Source organism: Cherax quadricarinatus, chromosome 50, assembly GCF_038502225.1.
Source record: "Cherax quadricarinatus isolate ZL_2023a chromosome 50, ASM3850222v1, whole genome shotgun sequence".
NCBI lineage: Eukaryota > Metazoa > Arthropoda > Malacostraca > Decapoda > Parastacidae > Cherax > Cherax quadricarinatus.
The window spans coordinates 9,141,757-9,159,879 of record NC_091341.1 but is presented as its reverse complement, the minus strand read 5'-3'; the positions used below and the strand labels follow the sequence as shown (position 1 = coordinate 9,159,879).

The 18,123-nt window shown below is 42.8% G+C and overlaps 1 protein-coding gene across 2 annotated transcripts in view; it reads right to left on the bottom strand.

Moving 5' to 3' along the window:
• The window catches only part of LOC128695331 (neuron navigator 2-like), a 1,199,990-nt gene that overhangs the window by 267,183 nt on the left and 914,684 nt on the right, over positions 1 to 18,123 (bottom strand). For both annotated transcript variants that reach the window (XM_070095407.1, XM_053785832.2), the window contains 2 exons: positions 6,852 to 6,979; positions 5,159 to 5,260 (listed from right to left, as the gene is read on the bottom strand). In XM_070095407.1, coding sequence (XP_069951508.1) covers positions 5,159 to 5,260; positions 6,852 to 6,979 — 230 coding nt within the window. The remainder of the gene's footprint in view (positions 1 to 5,158; positions 5,261 to 6,851; positions 6,980 to 18,123) is intronic.

Genomic DNA, 18,123 nt, shown 5'->3' with positions numbered 1-18,123 from the left:
CACGCATTTCCTGACGCGGGTCTTAGTCATATGACGACCCGCAGCTCCAGCTTTTGGTCATCTGACCGAGGCCTTCCACTGGCTTACCGGTCCACCCCTTTTAAAAATATATGGTCATGAGGAGCAAGGGTTTTCAAAACCATGCCAAAGAAAAAGAAGGGAAATTACGAAAAGTGAACTTGCTAAGCTCCTAAAAGAGATTCATGATCATCCAGGCTGTAGTGATTACATCGGGTTGCGTGCAGCAAGCACTAATAACCTGGCTAATTACGTCATCAATAAGGACGCCTAGTCTGGGACCAGGCTGAGGGGTGGTGATGCTTGACATTTACATATAAACTACGAGTAAATCACAAACAATAAATATTTTTTTGAACCACAGATCATTTACTCCAACACGACACAGGTTAACTAAGAGCCTCCCCGACGACAACACCGCTCTCACAGATACATACTAACTACTGTTCAATATTTACGATCTTCCCAGAATTAGAAAGAGTGCGCTGCAGATCGTCCACCCACCGCGCCCTCTTTAAGTTATTATAAAGTCATTTAAATTTTTGCATAGGATTATGCTAGACTTGCTTACATAAAGCTCATAATTGTTTACACTCACTTGCAATCATCCGTAGCCACAAGTTAACTGTTTTTAATTTACCTTCCTCGTTTAGTTGCTTCCTGTCCCTGGAGATGCTTCCCTGGGAAATAGCTCTCCTGCGCACTGTACTGAGTATTCACGTAATTACTATAATGCAGACTAGACTGCATTCTGACGGGCGTATGTAAGACAGACTGCTGCAGTACTAGGAGCTGCTCTTATGGCAAGTAGTAACCAGGGATACCGGGGTGCTGCCAGAGAACAGGTTGGTCCCTCTAGGGGATTTTGAGGGGGTGGTGCGGGGAGCAGGGTGAGCTGCATAAGAGGATATCGAAGGAAGAATGTCATTTAATTAACATGATGAGGTACAGCGATACTTCCAGGAGGTGCTGTAGCTTCTGACTCACACCACTGGAGTGTTTTCTTATACTGTGTACGGCACTCCAGCAGGATTGGAGTTTTCCAGCACATTTTTACCTGGATGCAACCCACAACAGGTGGGCAAGGGAAAAGGGAGTGGTGAGGGTTGCAAGGGATTGTAGTAAGCTATTTAGAGGAATGTAGGAAGGGAAAGTGGAAGGAAGTAATGGAGGTTATAAGGGATGTTTGGGCTGTGAGAGGATGTGCTAAGTTTCATAGGGAGATTTGGGAAGGGAGTCTTGCCAGACTTCCTTCATGTGACTGTCTCCTCAGTCTCTTTCTTATGAAAGTGTTATCCAATGAAAACACAGCAAATCTCCAAGCAGATGTAAACAGTCTTTCAGTGGGCTACTGACAACCAAATGATGTTCAATGAGGACAAATTTCTCATTCCGCTATGGAAAAGTGAGGAAATAGAGACTGGAATGAAGTGTAAGATAAAATCGAATCACTCAATAGATTTAAATTTTAATGTAAGAGACTTGGGATTGATAATGCCAGAGGATTTCACGCTCAAGGATCACATCAATGTGATAATCACATCTGTAGTGAAAATGACAGGCTAGATAATTAGCCATCAGAATAAGATATCTCAAACCAATGATGATTTTCATCACTGGCTGTAATACTGCTGTATACTAATAGCACCCTTAAGGTAGGCGAAACTGCAGAATTGGAGAATATACAGAAATCTTAAACAGCTCGTATGAGTTAAATCATATATCCGAATTACTGGGAATGCTCAAATTGTACCTGGAACATAGACAAGGGATGTATCACAATTTACGCCTGAATTTTTTTGAGGGACTCGTTACAAATCTGTACACCGAAACCACTCCACATTAAAGTAAGAGGCTTGGCAGACGGTTTAAAAATATCTCCAATGAAAAGAAGGGGTGCAAAAGAACATTAACAGAAAAACAAATGTAAGTAGACAAAGACCCTTCAACACCACCATTTCATATTTAAGGGAAATTATCAGATCCGCAGATTTCTTCAAGAGGGAAACTGGCAAGTTCCAAAAGTCAATTTTTTATCTTGGTTGTGCATACGTTGATCTTCTTGCAGCTGACAACAACAGGCGGGTTGATTTACACAGTAACTGGAAGGCTTTGTCTGAGACCAGGTCGAGAGGCGGTGGTGACCCCCCGTAACTGCCTACTGGTAACCAGGATTCAAAAAGTACACAAGGAACACGGCCTAATTGACCTTCAGACCTATTGCTGTTGGCTCGCTGACCCACATATCCATCACAGCCTGGTTGATCTGGCACCTGAATAAGTATCTTCCCCACGTGCTTCATCAACCAAGCTGTGATGGATATATGGGTCAGCAGGCCACCAGTAGCAACACCTGATTGACCAGGCAAACACCAGATGAGCCTGGCCCGAGGCCAGACTCTGGGAGTAGAAAAATCTCTCGGAACTCGTCAAGAGTATATGCGAACACACTGGTTTTGAACAACTCAAAACAAATATTCATAAATGTTTTCAACAGATTTAATTTGAATAAAACATTAACTGGAACCAAATAAACCATGACCTTACTGAAATATGCTGGAAAGATGTAGCAGAACGATTGGCGCTTATATAAGCGCCAATCTTTCTACCCGTGCTTCAGATTCTTCAGAACTATGGTGTTCTTCACCTACAGTCTTCACAATGTGTCCTTGTACTGTACTGATAAAGACACTGGTTAGCGAAACGTCTACAAATAAAGATACCCAGATGTTGCACATGTATCTAATTCCGAATTTACACATAAAAATCCGAGGCTGCCATAGTGAAAAACTGTTCCTCAAAGCAGAGTACTCGACAAAATTCTCTTTTCGTTCTATATCCCGACATAAAGAATAATTATAGCACTGTCTCATCCTTTACAGACGATAATGTTTATATACCCTTTAAATATATGAAATAATGCCTTCTAATTTTGTATTATGTACATTTTATTGAATAAAATTTATTTGCTTATAAGTGGTCCAATTCTTTTGATATAATGTACTTACTTATGTTGCAACTTTGTTGTAATACAAGGTGAAATACAGAATACAATTGGTTAAAAAAAAAAAGTCAAAAAAAAAAAAAAAAAAAAAAAAAAAAAAAAAAAAAATCCTCCCATCACTAAGAATAACAAGAACAGATTCACCGCGATTGAAAAAGCCAATAATAAACATATTTTTTAGTTTACTTAAATAATCCGGCAGATACTACCTTGACCCTACCTGAAGGGTGTTACGGGGGTCAACGCCCCTGCGGCCTGGTCCATGACCAGGCCTCCCGGTGCATCAGGGCTTGATCAACCAGGCTGTTGACCGGACGCAGTCCAACGTACGAGCCACAGCCCGGCTGGTCAGGTACTGACTTCATGTATGTGTTCAGGTCCGTTTTGAAAAAACAAGGCCTAAATGTAGAAAATTTATTTACAAACCAAATATAAATGTTATGAATTAGCAGGCTGATCGCTTGATGAGTGTCCTTAGTTAATACACTGAGGGAACGGGGACTGCTTCCTGGCACGGGTGAGGCGTTGCGAATGTTTCTTTACACAAATAACCCGCACACAGAAGAGAGGAACTTACGACGACGCTTCGGTCCGACTTGGACCATTTACAAGTGTGACTTTGTAAATGGTCCAAGTCGGACCGAAACGCCGTCGTAAGCTTCTCTCTTCTATGTGCGGGTTATTTGTGTATCGTTCCAGTCACGGTATTGTGCCTTTTTTGTTATTTGTTTCTTTACACCTGCTGCCTCTGTTCACCCAACATCAATTAAGTAGGTACGTGGGTGCTAGTCGACTTATGTGTCGCATTCTTAAGAAGAGGATTAAGGGACTCCAGTGAAAAAAAAAAAACCGACAGTTCCCCATGACACACAGACTTAACTGGGTTAACTTGGGTTATTAACCCTACAGATTAATAATCCTAACTATATCATTTGAACGGTGTCCCGTGGCCTGGTGGCAAAAGCTCTCGCTTCACACGGCTAGTGTCTGGGTTCGATTTCCAGCAAGGGTAGAAACATTGGGCATGTTTCTTTACACCGGTTGTCTATGTTCCCCATCAGTAAAATGGGTACCTGGGTGTTAGTCGATTGGAGTGGGTCGCATCCTGGGACAAAACTGACCTAATTTGCCCGAAATGCTCTGCATAACAAGCGGCTTTCTATATAGTAGCATGTCATTGATGTCAGCTAGGCCTGTATACTTTGTACATGGACTTGTAGAAATAATGATATATTATATTACTACGCATGTTGTGTAAAAAGCAGTCTCTATGGCCCGGTGGCCTGGTGGCTAAAGCTCCCGCTTCACACACGGAGGGCCCGGGTTCGATTCCCGGCGGGTGGAAACATTTCGACACGTTTCATTACACCTGTTGTCCTGTTCACCTAGCAGCAAATAGGTACCTGGGTGTTAAGATAAGATAAGATAAGATAAGATTTCGTTCGGATTTTTAACCCCGGAGGGTTAGCCACCCAGGATAACCCAAGAAAGTCAGTGCGTCATCGAGGACTGTCTAACTTATTTCCATTGGGGTCCTTAATCTTGTCCCCCAGGATGCGACCCACACCAGTCGACTAACACCCAGGTACCTATTTGCTGCTAGGTGAACAGGACAACAGGTGTAAGGAAACGTGTCAAATGTTTCCACCCGCCGGGAATCGAACCCGGGCCCTCCGTGTGTGAAGCGGGAGCTTTAGCCACCAGACCACCGGGTCGACTATTGTGGGTCGCATCCTGGGGGACAAGATTAAGGACCCCAATGGAAATAAGTTAGACAGTCCTCGATGACGCACTGACTTTCTTGGGTTATCCTGGGTGGCTAACCCTCCGGGGTTAAAAATCCGAACGAAATCTTAATCTTCTTATGGCAGAGTTATCCCTTGCAAGTAATGGATCCTCCCATAAGAGAAAACGGAGCCAAGAGATAATTCTCAGAAAACAGCGAGTCATTCAGGGGTAACTCGCCCTTTTCTGATGCAGCCCATCACACAATACAAGTTTATTCAGGTATACACTATTACAGTTACATAGATTACCATACACAGTTGCATATGTGTAGAGTACTACTTCGTTTTGCATCATCATTCTCCTAATTAATAATTAGGAGAATGATGTAAGTCTCGTAAGATAACTTACTTTGATGCTGCGGTCGTCACCATTTCGCTCTCCTGCTTCTTCTCTCTTAGTTTCTCGAGTTCTTTTCGTTCCTGTTGTGCTTGCTTTTGCTGTTGCTTATATCTGCAAGAAAATGGTGATTCAAAAGGTCATTTCACAGCATCAATTATTTTATTAATTTTTGGTTAGTCATTATCCGACAGTCTCTAGCCTAAATTTTACACGAAAATCGTTTATGTTAACTAAAATATGTACAAGAGCACTCAGAACGCCTAGACACGAGAGCACTCAGAACGCCTAGACACGAGAGCACTCAGAAAGCCTAGACACGAGAGCACTCAGAAAGCCTAGACACGAGAGCACTCTGAATTCAACATGGTGGTTACTACTGCAGCACTAGCCTAATGTTAACTTAGGTTGTGGAAAATTGCATTTATCTGTATGTAACTCATTATGTACATAACAGTAAATAACAAAGACAATTATTATTTATCAATGTTAATAGACAAGTAGGAATTTGGGACACCTAGGTCGCAAAAAATGTCCCCCTTCGATACCTACCACTGTCAAAACCACAAGTTTTGAAATATACATACACCAAGAATGCTGGTAAATATATAAATTTGTGGACTGTATATTAAAATTAAAAAAAGATTATAGTATATACACACATTTATATAACAGAAGGAGGATATATCTTAATCATAACACTCACCAATTTGACTGGAGATTAATGTGTATCATACTCAGAAAATCTCACTGTCTATGAAAATAACACTGGCCAGGTTACTACATAAGACTTATCTGAGGTTCCTGGAGCTGTCTTGTCCAGTTGCCTGATATCTCAAGTTATGCAGGAATGCATATCCACCAATTTCGCCTCCTATTTGAGAGGTGCCAACACAATTTTAACCTCTAGAGCACGAAAAATTCTTCCCCATTCACCAACGTTTCTAATACAAATTCAAAAACCAAGATGGCTAGTCCCGTCTGCGCAGATGCAGGCTTTCCGTTTTCTATGACATAAATATTATTACATATTACATAAATTATTACATAAAAATACTGAATTTCTGGAAAATATATACAGTATTTTCCACATAGGTTAAGTTTGGGCAACTTCGGTTAGTTTGCTTCAACAGCGTCATTTTCTCTGTACTATCATGTAAAGAGCTGCACTGGTTAGCAGTTTTTAAATCAACAAATAATTATAGTCGAAATCACTACATATAGGTCTGCAGAGGGGACTACTGACAAACAAATAAGTATACTGACAAGAGGACTAAAAGTTACAATACCGTGCCTGGAACAATTCACAGGTAACCTCCAAACTAATAAAAAACACCAATGGTTCTGTTAGTCCTGGACCATTATCACCAAATTTATTTGGTCCAGTATGGGCCGAAACTTCGTCTAAAGACTGAAGATTCATTTGTGGGTTAACCACTGCATATGCATGGATGCATATGCATACTGGAAATTAAGAGCCAAATGAATAAGTTGCACTGTATGACTATTTTGAATTGTCCTAACTTAGTTTTTACAAAAGCTACCATGAGACAAAGTTAACTACTGCATGAAATCACAACAGAACACTTCACCAAACATATTCGTGATGACTATCTAGGCTATTTCTATGTTTCTCGGGTTTTACTTACAGCTGACTGGTAGTGTTGCAGTAACTCAATATAAAAGCAAAGTTTGACACTCTTACCTGGAGAGAGCAAAGAAGAGCGAGAGGATGGCCTTGAGATTGCCGTCTTTAATATCTTTGGCCGTAAGACCGTCGAGGGCCACCCCGACCCCAGCAAGGTAAGCCAGGGACGCACTGATGTTCTCCAACTGTAAGAGAAAATGGATGCAGTTAATACTCGCTCTAAGTGTAAACTCTGAGTAAACATTATTAAGGACTGTGGCATGCAAAGAGTACGTAACCTTTATTCGGCGCATGGACACACCCTCATTTACAGGCTATCTCCCCCAACCAGCGAACCAGGTTGCTAAGAGTTGATGATGGGGCCCCATCGTTCAACTAGTGACCAGGTTCTAGCCAATAAGAATGATTGGCAATCTCAACCGCTCTCCTGTCTGCCCTTGTCATTCCCATTCTAGAGCTGGTTGAAGCAATGGCTTCTATTTCTGCCTTGCTTACCGTGGAGTGCACTATATTTATCACTGTACATAGTGTACATATTGCTGTTCTAAATTGGTGAAGGATAATATAAGTCTAAACTTTTTCTACTGTGTTTATTTGCTCCCATTACACCTGGGATAACAGGCCATTTGAAATCCTGGGTTGTAATAAGGACATTTACAAATCATTTAACAAACAATTTATGCAATAATTCTTATGGCATAAATATGACAAATTTAACCTAGGATAACCTAATAAATTCAAACGCATCATAATAAATACCGGCTGCCTCTCATCAAGGAAAGATGACCCAAAGAAGAAAACACATTCACCATCCATCATGTAATAGCAGTCTTGCCAGAAATGCGCGGACTTAATTCAAATGAACCCTCTGAACCGCAACATTCTCACCCACACTTTGTGCAGGCACTGTACTTCCTATCTACAAGAATGAAGAGCTAACTCGAGTGGCACATACAGTACTGAGATGGGGCTACATCGCAGTATCATCAGCGTACCTTACATGGACTGCACCAGTACACTGTTGTTTCTGGCCTCCCGCTGATGACTAACACGACAACGATGATAACTGTCAGTGGCACCGCTACTGTGGTATTTGCTAAAACAAACATTCCCGGCGAGGAACTGGCACCAAAATGCCTAGATGATCCAGTAGAGCGATGAAGGGTACTAAAATTAAGTAGTGGTTGTATCTCTAAAGGCATCTTAAAGTGGTTGTTTAGTGTTGAAATTTTGCTTATCTCGATACAGAGAAAACAAGTTGCTGTGTGTGCCCAAGATGAAAAACCTTACTCAGTGTAAATTATTACCCATGTCACTTGGTATCTCAGCTGGTAGCACAGGGATCCTGGTCAGGGTAGACTGGGATGCGATGAGTTTTGACTGAGTGTACACACATGAGGAGGACTGGGTGGGAAAGCGTACGGTTTGAAAAGAGCCTGAAAGGGAAGAGGGCAGTGAGGCGCGAGCACAAGCGCGTGAGCGTGACACACAGACACACAAAGACACACAAAGAAACACAGACACACACACACACACGAGAGGAACTCAACAAGAGATTCAAAGAAGTGTTCACAGAGGAGATAGAAGGGGCTCCAGAAAGACGGAGAGGTGGGGCACACCACCAAGCGCTGGACACAGTACACACAACCGAGGAAGAAGTGAAGAGGCTTCTGAGTGAGCTAGATACCTCGAAGGCAATGGGGCCGGATAACATCTCTCCATGGGTCCTGAGAGAGGGAGCAGAGGCGCTATGTGTACCCCTAACAACAATATTCAATACATCTATCCAAACAGGGAGATTGCCTGAGGCATGGAAGACAGCAAATGTGGTCCCAATCTTTAAAAAAGGAGACAGACATGAACCATTAAACTATAGACCAGTGTCACTGACATGTATAGTATGCAAAGTCATGGAGAAGATTATCAGAAGAGTGGTGGAACACCTAGAAAGGAATGATCTCATCAACAGCAGCCAACATGGTTTCAGGGATGGGAAATCCTGTGTCACAAACCTACTGGAGTTCTATGACATGGTGACAGCAGTAAGACAAGAGAGAGAGGGGTGGGTGGATTGCATTTTCTTGGACTGCAAGAAGGCGTTTTACACAGTTCCACACAAGAGATTAGTGCAAAAACTGGAGGACCAAGCAGGGATAACAGGGAAGGCATTACAATGGATCAGGGAATACTTGTCAGGAAGACAGCAGCGAGTCATGGTACGTGGCGAGGTGTCAGAGTGGGCACCTGTGACCAGCGGGGTCCCACAGGGGTCAGTCCTAGGACCAGTGCTGTTTCTGGTATTTGTGAACGACATGACGGAAGGAATAGACTCCGAAGTGTCCCTGTTTGCAGATGAAGTTGATGAGAAGAATTCATTCGATCGAAGACCAGGCAGAGCTACAAAGGGATCTGGACAGGCTGCAGACCTGGTCCAGCAATTGGCTCCTGGAGTTCAACCCCACCAAGAGCAAAGTCATGAAGATTGGGGAAGGGCAAAGAAGACTGCAGACGTAGTACAGTCTAGGGGGCCAGAGACTACAAACCTCGCTCAAGGAAAAAGATTTTGGGGTGAGTATAACACCAGGCACATCTCCTGAAGCGCACATCAACCAAATAACTGCTGCAGCATATGGGCGCCTAGCAAACCTCAGAACAGCATTCCGACATCTTAATAAGGAATCGTTCAGGACCCTGTACACAGTGTACGTTAGGCCCATATTGGAGTATGCGGCACCAGTTTGGAACCCACACCTAGCCAAGCACGTAAAGAAACTAGAGAAAGTGCAAAGGTTTGCAACAAGACTAGTCCCAGAGCTAAGAGGTATGTCCTACGAGGAGATGTTAAGGGAAATCGACCTGGCGACACTGGAGGACAGGAGAGATAGGGGGGACATGATAACGACATACAAAATACTGAGAGGAATTGACAAGGTGGACAAAGACAGGATGTTCCAGAGATGGGACACAGTTAGAAGTTGAAGACAGATGAATCACAGGGATGTTAGGAAGTATTTCTTCAGCCACAGAGTAGTCAGGAAGTGGAATAGTTTGGGAAGCGATGTAGTGGAGGCAGAGTCCATACATAGCTTTAAGCAGAGGTATGATAAAGCTCATGGTTCAGGGAGAGTGAACTAGTAGCGACCAGTGAAGAGGCAGGGGCCAGGAGCTTGGACTCGACCCCTGCAACCTCAACTAGGTGAGTACAACTGAGTACACACATACTCCCAATTTAAAAAAAAAAAAAGACATTAAGCATTAAACTACAGACCAGTGTCACTACCATGTATAGTATGCAAAGTCATGGAGAAGATTATCAGAAGAAGAGTGGTGAAGCACCTAGAAAGGAATGAGCTTATCAACGACAGCCAGCACGAGTTCAGGGACAGGAAATCCTGTCACAAACCTACTGGAGTTCTATGACAGGGTGACAGCAGTAAGAGAAAGAGAGGGGGGTGGGTAGACTGTATTTTCTTGGACTGTAAGAAGGCGACTGATACAGTTCCACCCAAGAGATTAGTGCAAAAGCTGGAGGACCAGGCAGGGATAACAGTGAAGGCACTACAATGGATCAGGGAATACCTGTCATGATGACAACAGCGAGTCATGGTGCGTGGCAAGGTGTCAGAGTGGGCACCTGTAACGAGTGGGGTGCCACAGGGGTTAGTCTTAGGTTCAGTGCTGTTTCTGGTATTTGTGAACGACATGACGAAAGGAAAAGACTCCGAAGTGTCCCTGTTTGCAAATGATGTGAAGTTGATGAGAAGAATTCAATCGGACGAGGACCAGGCAGAACTCCAAAGGGATCTGGACAGGCTGCAGGCGTGGTCCAGCAACTGGTTCCTGGAGTTCAACCCCACCAAATGCAAAGTCATGAAGATTGCGGAAGGGCAAAGACCGCAGACGGAGTACAGTCTAGGGGGCCAGAGACTAAAACCTCACTCAAGGAAAAGGATCTAAGGGTGAGTATAATACCGGGCACATCTCCTGAGGCGCACATCAACCAAATAACTGCTGCAGCATGCGGGCACCTAGCAAACCTAAGAACAGCATTCCAGCATCTCAATAAGAAATCGTTCGTTAGGCCTGTATTGGAGTATGCGGCACCAGTTTGCAATCCACACCTAGCCAAGCACGTAAGGAAACTAGAGAATGTGCAAAGGTTTGCAACAAGACTAGTCCCGGAGCTAAGGGACATGTCCTACGAGGAGAGGTTAAGGAAACCGACCTGACGACACTGGAGGACAGGTGAGATAGGTGTAATATGATAACGACATAAAATACTGAGAGGAATCGACAAGGTGGAGAGAGGGAGGATGTTCCAGATATGGGAAACAGCAACAAGGGGACACAGGGATGTTAGGAAGTATTTCTTCAGTCGCAGAGTTGTTAGGAAGTGGAATAGTCTGGGAAGTGATGTAGTGGAGACAGGATCCATACACAGCTTTAAGAAGAGGTATGATAAAGCTCATGGAGCAGGAAGAGTGACCTAGTAGCGGCCAGTGAAGAGGCGGGGCCAGGAGCTGTGACTCGACCCCTGCAACACACACACACGCACAAACAACAGGCCTAGTGTCTAATCGACATGTGCCTAGAACAAAATGGTACACACACACATACACACACGGGGCCAGGAGCTATGACTCGACCCCTGCAGCCATAATTAGGCGAGTACACGGTTTCCAACTGTTCATTTATGATTTATGAAGGTTTCACACTATTAGCGGATTATATTCTTCAAAGATTTATCCTAATGTCACTCTGCCTGGTGGAACTGAGGCGTGTCCATCTCAAAACCCATTAGTGTGAACCCCAAGCCAGTCCTCACTGCTCAAGCGACTGCTAATAATCCTACTCAAACTAGCCCGTGTAGCAGGATTAAGTGACCACCGTCAGTGACCGCGACAAATCCTGCCTCACCGAGGCTCAGCCACACACAAGGCTTCATCATGTATTCAAAATTACATCTCTGTTAGAAAGGAAGAGGCCATCCTTCACCTTCACTTGTGCCCTCTAGGCTGGAATACTGCTGTACAATAACGGGCCCCCTCAAGGCTGGCGACATTGTAGATCAGGAGAGTTTACAAAGAACATTCACGGCACACCTAATTACGAAAAGACACCTAAACTACTGGGAACGGCTGAAGGTCCTTGATCTGTATCCCCTCGAACGCAGGAGAGAGATACATAATATACACTTGGAAGGTCCTGGAAAGATCGGTACCAAACCTGCACACAAAAATCACTCCCTATGAAAGCAAAAGACTCAGCAGGATATGCAACATTCCCCCGATGAAAAGCAGGGGCGCCACGAGTACACTGAGAGACAACACAATAAGTGTCCGGGGCCCAAGACTGTTCAATTGCCTCCCAGCCTACATAAGAGGGATTACCAATAGACCCCTGGCTGTCTTCAAGAAGGCACTGGACAGGCACCTAAAGTCAGTACCTGACGAACAGGGCTGTGGTTCGTACGTCAGCTTGCGTGCGGCCAGCAGTAACAGCCTGGTTAATCAGACCTTGATCCACCATGGGGCCTGGTCTCAGACCGGGCCGCGGGGGCGTTGACCCCCGAAACCCTCTCCAGGTAGTATGACCTGCTAAAACTTGTTCTCCAACATATATTTTCTTCACTCAGCCTGTATAAGAGTGGCATCAATTGAGTAAACAATCTCCAGGTTGATATGAACAAAGTCCTCCAGTGGGCCACAGAAAACAATATGTTCAATGAGGACAAATTCCAGTTACTCCGCTCTGAAAACACTTGAGGAAATGAAAAAAAAAGAGCTCACCCAACAGAGCAAAAAACTAATGTGAAGGACTTAGAGTGATAATATCAGATGTCACTTTCAAGGATCACAGAGATGAGACATGTCAAGCTAATGATGACTCTCTTTAAGTCACTTGCTCACTCTAGACTGGATCACTGCCCCATTTAGGGGAGGCAAAATCGCAGACTTGGAAAATGTCAAGAGAACTTACACCGTCTGCATCAAGTCAGTCAGGAACCTAAATTATTGAGAACGCTTGATAAATTCCTCTAGTCAGTTCCTGATCAACCGGGCTGTGGTACATAAGTTGGACTGTGTGCAGCTAGCACCAACAGCCTAGATGATCATGCGTTCCACCGCGAGGCCTGGTCTGGGTCTTGGCCTCAGTGACAATGACCACCGAAACAAACTCCAGGTACACCTTACCAGCATTATTATTCTCATTCTCTCTGTTGCTCGATTGCTCTCTCTCTCTCTCTTGCTCGAGGAGCCTCGTCAATAAAAGCGAGGTGCGTGCGTGTAAATAACTATTGTATTAACGTTCATAGAATTACCGACAATATATTAGGTAAAAGGACACAAGTGCAACTAATTTAACATTCTATTGCGGCAACGTTTCGCTCTCCATGAGCTTTGTCAAACCGTTACGGCTTGACAAAGCTCCTGGAGAGCGAAACGTTGCCATAATAAAATGTCACATTAGTTGCACTTGTGTCCTTTTACCTAACATAAATACCTATTGTCTGTGTAGCCAGATAAGCAGAATTATGCTTTTAGAGAGAGGGAGAGCGAGTGAGAGAACGGAAGAAAATGAGAAGAGTGAGAGTACGAGAGTGTGAGTGAGAATGTGTGTGTACTCATCAAGTTGTACTTACTGAGTTTTTCCTGCTGAGATCGAGGTCGAGAGAGCTTCTGTCCCTGCTTCCTAGACCCCCTTGTGCAGCATTACTAATTTCTGGTCTCTTGGGCCTTATCATATGTAGAAGATGTGCACTGAATTTACCTCCACCACCGTCTCATACAAGTCATTACCCTTTTCAGCCTCTATAAGACTAAAGAAATACTTCTTAGGGCTCGTACGTGTTTTCAGCTTCTGTGTCCCTTTCATCCTGGTCCTCTTAATGCAAACAACCTGTCACTATCTGCCCTATCCATCCCTCTTATAAATTTGAATGCTGTAATGTCTCCCCTTGACTTCTCTCCGCCGGGGTCGTCAGGTTTAGTTCCTTTAACGTTTAACTTCTCCTTGTAGTGCAGCTTTCTCAGCTTCACGTGCTTTATTAGGTGTTGGCTTCATACAGGGACCGCGTTACCAGTAACCGACCTAACATGTCTCGTATCAACCCATCCTCTTAACTATACTAATCTATGTGGCTTTTCTCATAAACGTTTTCAAGCAAATTTCTCTGTTAGGTTTGATCTGATTAGATTTGATTATCCTCTATTCATAAAAAAAGTAATTACAATAACGAAAAAAATATAACTTAAGAACAATGAAAAGTTCTGTCGCGCGAACAGAAAACAGCCACTTAGAACAGCCGAAAAAACTGTGATTTGGATTAAGGACCCTTCAACGGGTTGTTTATATACTGAAAGGCTCTGAAGGATTCTTTAATCACGTTCCTGAATGCTATTCTGAGGTTTGTTAATCTTGTATATGTCGGCTTCTTAATTTCTGGCGATATGCTCGGTGTTATATTTACCTCCAGGTCCTTTTCATTATCTTTATTACATTTGTCCTCATTGTCTTCAGTTCGCATTATCACAGGTAAAGGTACATTGCATTTGTTCCCATTCAAAGACTCTCGAACTCAAAAAGTATAAAGGTACATAACTGTAGCCTGTTTAGGTCTTCCTAAAGTTTATTCTCTCCTGTTCTTATTCTTCCCATTAGTTTAACATTATCAACACACACACACACAGGACTCTATTCCCTCTGGTAGATTATTAACGTTCATTAGGAACAGTAGTGGTCTTAGTACTGATTCTTGCGAAATTCCACTCGTTCCTCTCTCTCGCATTCGGATGTCTCATCCTTACTGTTTATCTCTGTTTTCTGTATTTTAACCCTAATTTATGGACTAGTCTCTGGTGCGGAACTGTATCGAATGTTTTTCTACAGTCTAAGAAAATGTAATCCACCCATCCATGTCTTGTGACAATGTCGTAGAATTCCAGCAAGATAGGATTTACCAAGCTGCATTTTTTTCGGTATCTATTCCTTACTATCTTTTCCTAAACGAACGAGCGTGCTTTTGTGTGTGTGTGTGTGTGTGTGTGTGTGTGTGTGTGTGTGTGTGTGTGTGTGTGTGTGTGTGTGTGTGTGTGTGTGTGTGTGTGTGTGTGTGTGTAGCGACGTACTCTTATACAAGCAAGTGTCTGTGGCAGACCGAAGGATATATTTCAAGACACGGCTCGTGGGACACTAGTTAGGAGAGTAGGGGTGGCACTGTGCAGGTTCATGTGTGAGGAAGCTACAGTGTGAGAACCAGTGTGATGGAAACCAGCAAGAAGGCAAGAGTAACGTGGACCAATACGAAGGATACCAGTGTGAGAGCGACACTAAGTGTTTCGTTTGAAGAGGACAAGCATGGGACCCGGTTAATTAAAGTTAGTTGTAAGACTTGCAAAGCGATTTGACCTTGAAGATTTTTCAGAATGTTTATTAAATTTCACACTCGCTAGCCACACTTATAATACAAAAATAAAACACACCCACCAAAAATACTGTAGCACTTAGTTAAAATATTCTGCATCAATTAAATAATCATTAATATAAAAAAATCCTCTAAAATTTCAACGATGTTCTTATGTAGCCAAGGACAAAGATAAAATGTGTTCTACAACGAGAAAATATCATTTGTCACACAGGACAGCAGGAGCACCTGCCAATAGGTGGCTAAAGCTTCTCTTCAGTCTTGACAGCGTCGTGTCATACCTGGAGGATAACTGAATTATATATCCAGGGCTCACTGCCCTCGCGGCCTGATCCCAGACTAGTCTTCCTAGTGGATCGAATCTTGATCTGTCATGCTATTATTGATGGCCGCACGCAGTTCAGTGTACGAACCACAGCACGACTAGTCAGCCTAATTTGAGGAACTTGTCAAGTTCTCCCTTCAAGACTGCCGGACACTTGTTGATTTCCCCTTATGCACGAATGGAGGGTATTTAAAAGTCGGGGGCCTCTAACACTCATCGAATTCTCTCTTAAGTGTATTCGCCATGTCCCTGTTTTTTTTATTTATGGCACGTACCTGCATTTTCAAGGAACCTCTCTTGAAGGGGTAAGTTTTCACAGAATCAAAGACGTTATATTGTGTGTGTGTGTTGGGTGGTATCAGTGTGAATGTTGGACCAACCAGCGTCCTACCCAACGCGGCTCCAAGGCGCTTAAAAAAATAATTCCTTGGTAATCTTTTTCTTCCTCTCATTAAAAATCTCTCGGCTGTACTGTAATTACCAGGGTCATTTGCATGATTACATGGGAAAACTCGCCTGGTTTCTTTCACGTGGTTAACGGGGAAAAATCTACCTCCTTTCCTATGTGAAGGTGACCTAGCTCAGGGGTAAGGAGAAGAGTGTTGCCAGCTTTTAACTGGATCCCAACTGGCAGTCGCTCAGGTAGATTTCATTCTCCCCATGTCTTCTAAACCAGTTTTTTTTTCTTTCCTGTCAGTCTATAATCTTTATCTTGGGGATGACGGATGGGCTACCGCGCATTATTACATCAGATATTTTCTACACCAGCAGTCCCTTTTACAGCAAGTTATTTTTCTTGTACTAATATTACTGGGTACAAAACTCGAAAGTTTGTAGATCAATCGCTCGCGTCAACCTGCCTCACTGCCTGTCCGTCCGTATATATACACACACAGAAGCGAGGTTGTTAATCACAGGGATTAACAACAATTGCATATGAGGCAACATGAGTGTAGAGCGGGTTGCTCTTGCCTCTCGTCACTGCTACATCACTACGATACAGCCTTGGATGGAAAACAAACAAAATGCAGATATATACAGACTTTGTAAAAGCTTTCGACAAATAAGGAAGCGTTGTAATAACGCACATAATTCAGGCAAAATGAATAACTGGAAAAAAAAGGCAGATGAATTTTTAACGTTCTAAGAAACAGAGCCCTCATGTAATGGTTAAGAGCAGAGGCTTCTCCAGTGTAAAGTTGTTCCCAGGGCACAATATTCACCGCAATACTATTTTTCTTTCACATCCGACAGACATAACTCATAGCACCACTCTTTGCAGACGATACTAAAAAAATTATGAGTAGCATCCACTGATAACGAAATCTGCAAGCTGCTCTAAACCAAGTCCTTCAGCGAGCCACCGAAAACAATGATGTTCAATGAGGACAAATTTCAATTACTTTGCTATGAAAAATTAAGGAAATAAGGGAACGGAGTACACAGATTCGAATCACTAAATACAGCGGACGTTTAACACAGACTTAAGAGTGATAATGTTAGAAGACCTCACATCCCTGGATCGGAACAATGTTCTGTTAGAATGACAGGCTGCATAACTAAAACTTCAAAATAAGAAATGCCAAGCCAAACATGATACTCTTCAAATCAACTGTTCTATCTACGCTGGAATAATGCTGTATACTAACAGTCCCTTGTAAGGCAGTAAGTAGAGCTGTAGAGTGTATAGAAGCAGAGCTGCAGAATTTATAGAAAACCTTATCTGCGCATATACACTCGTTAAAACACCTAAATTACTGTGAACGCTTGAAATCCTTGAAACGTATAAGAGACCTGGAAAATTCTAGAGGGATTGGTCTCAAATGGAAAGCATGAGCAATAGCAGAAGTTGCAAAATACCTCCAATGAAAGCAAAGGCGCAATGAGTACATTATAAAACAACTCAATAAATGTAAAGGTAATTATCAACAGACCACTAGCTATCTTCAAGAAGTAACTTGGAAAGCTCATCATGTCAGTTCCTGATCAGATGGGCTGTGGTATATAGTATATACGGTGGTTTGCGTATGATCAGCACCAACAGCCTAACTGATCAGGGCAGCAATTGAGAGGCATGGTCTGGAACCGGGCCGCGGGGACGATGACCCTAGAAGTTCTATAAGTAACTTACAGGTAATTTACATAAGTATGGCCAAAGGAATAGAAGACTAAGTTAAAAATCAAAATTCATTTATAATTTTATAATTACCTTTGTTACTATTATACCTAAATACACGTAAATACACTGTTTTGACTTATTAATTCACCTATATTGAAATCTCTGCCTATGTGAGTAACTAACTAACGGATCCAAGTACAAGTTTACAAAGCAATACTATATAAAGTCTAGAGTGGCTGCCAAGTCTCAAAGAGCTTCTTCAGTGCGTTTCTATAATTTAAAAAAATAATTGAAAAATATTCGACAAGCAACTCAAGAACCTAATTCATGTGCTAAAGGAATACGAACAAACACTGTTACATCCGACACACGCAAGTAATGACAACAACAGAAGTTACCTGACCTTCTATTTGAAGAACATAAAAAATGTAATAAAACATTGGGTGTAGGTTTTACTTGG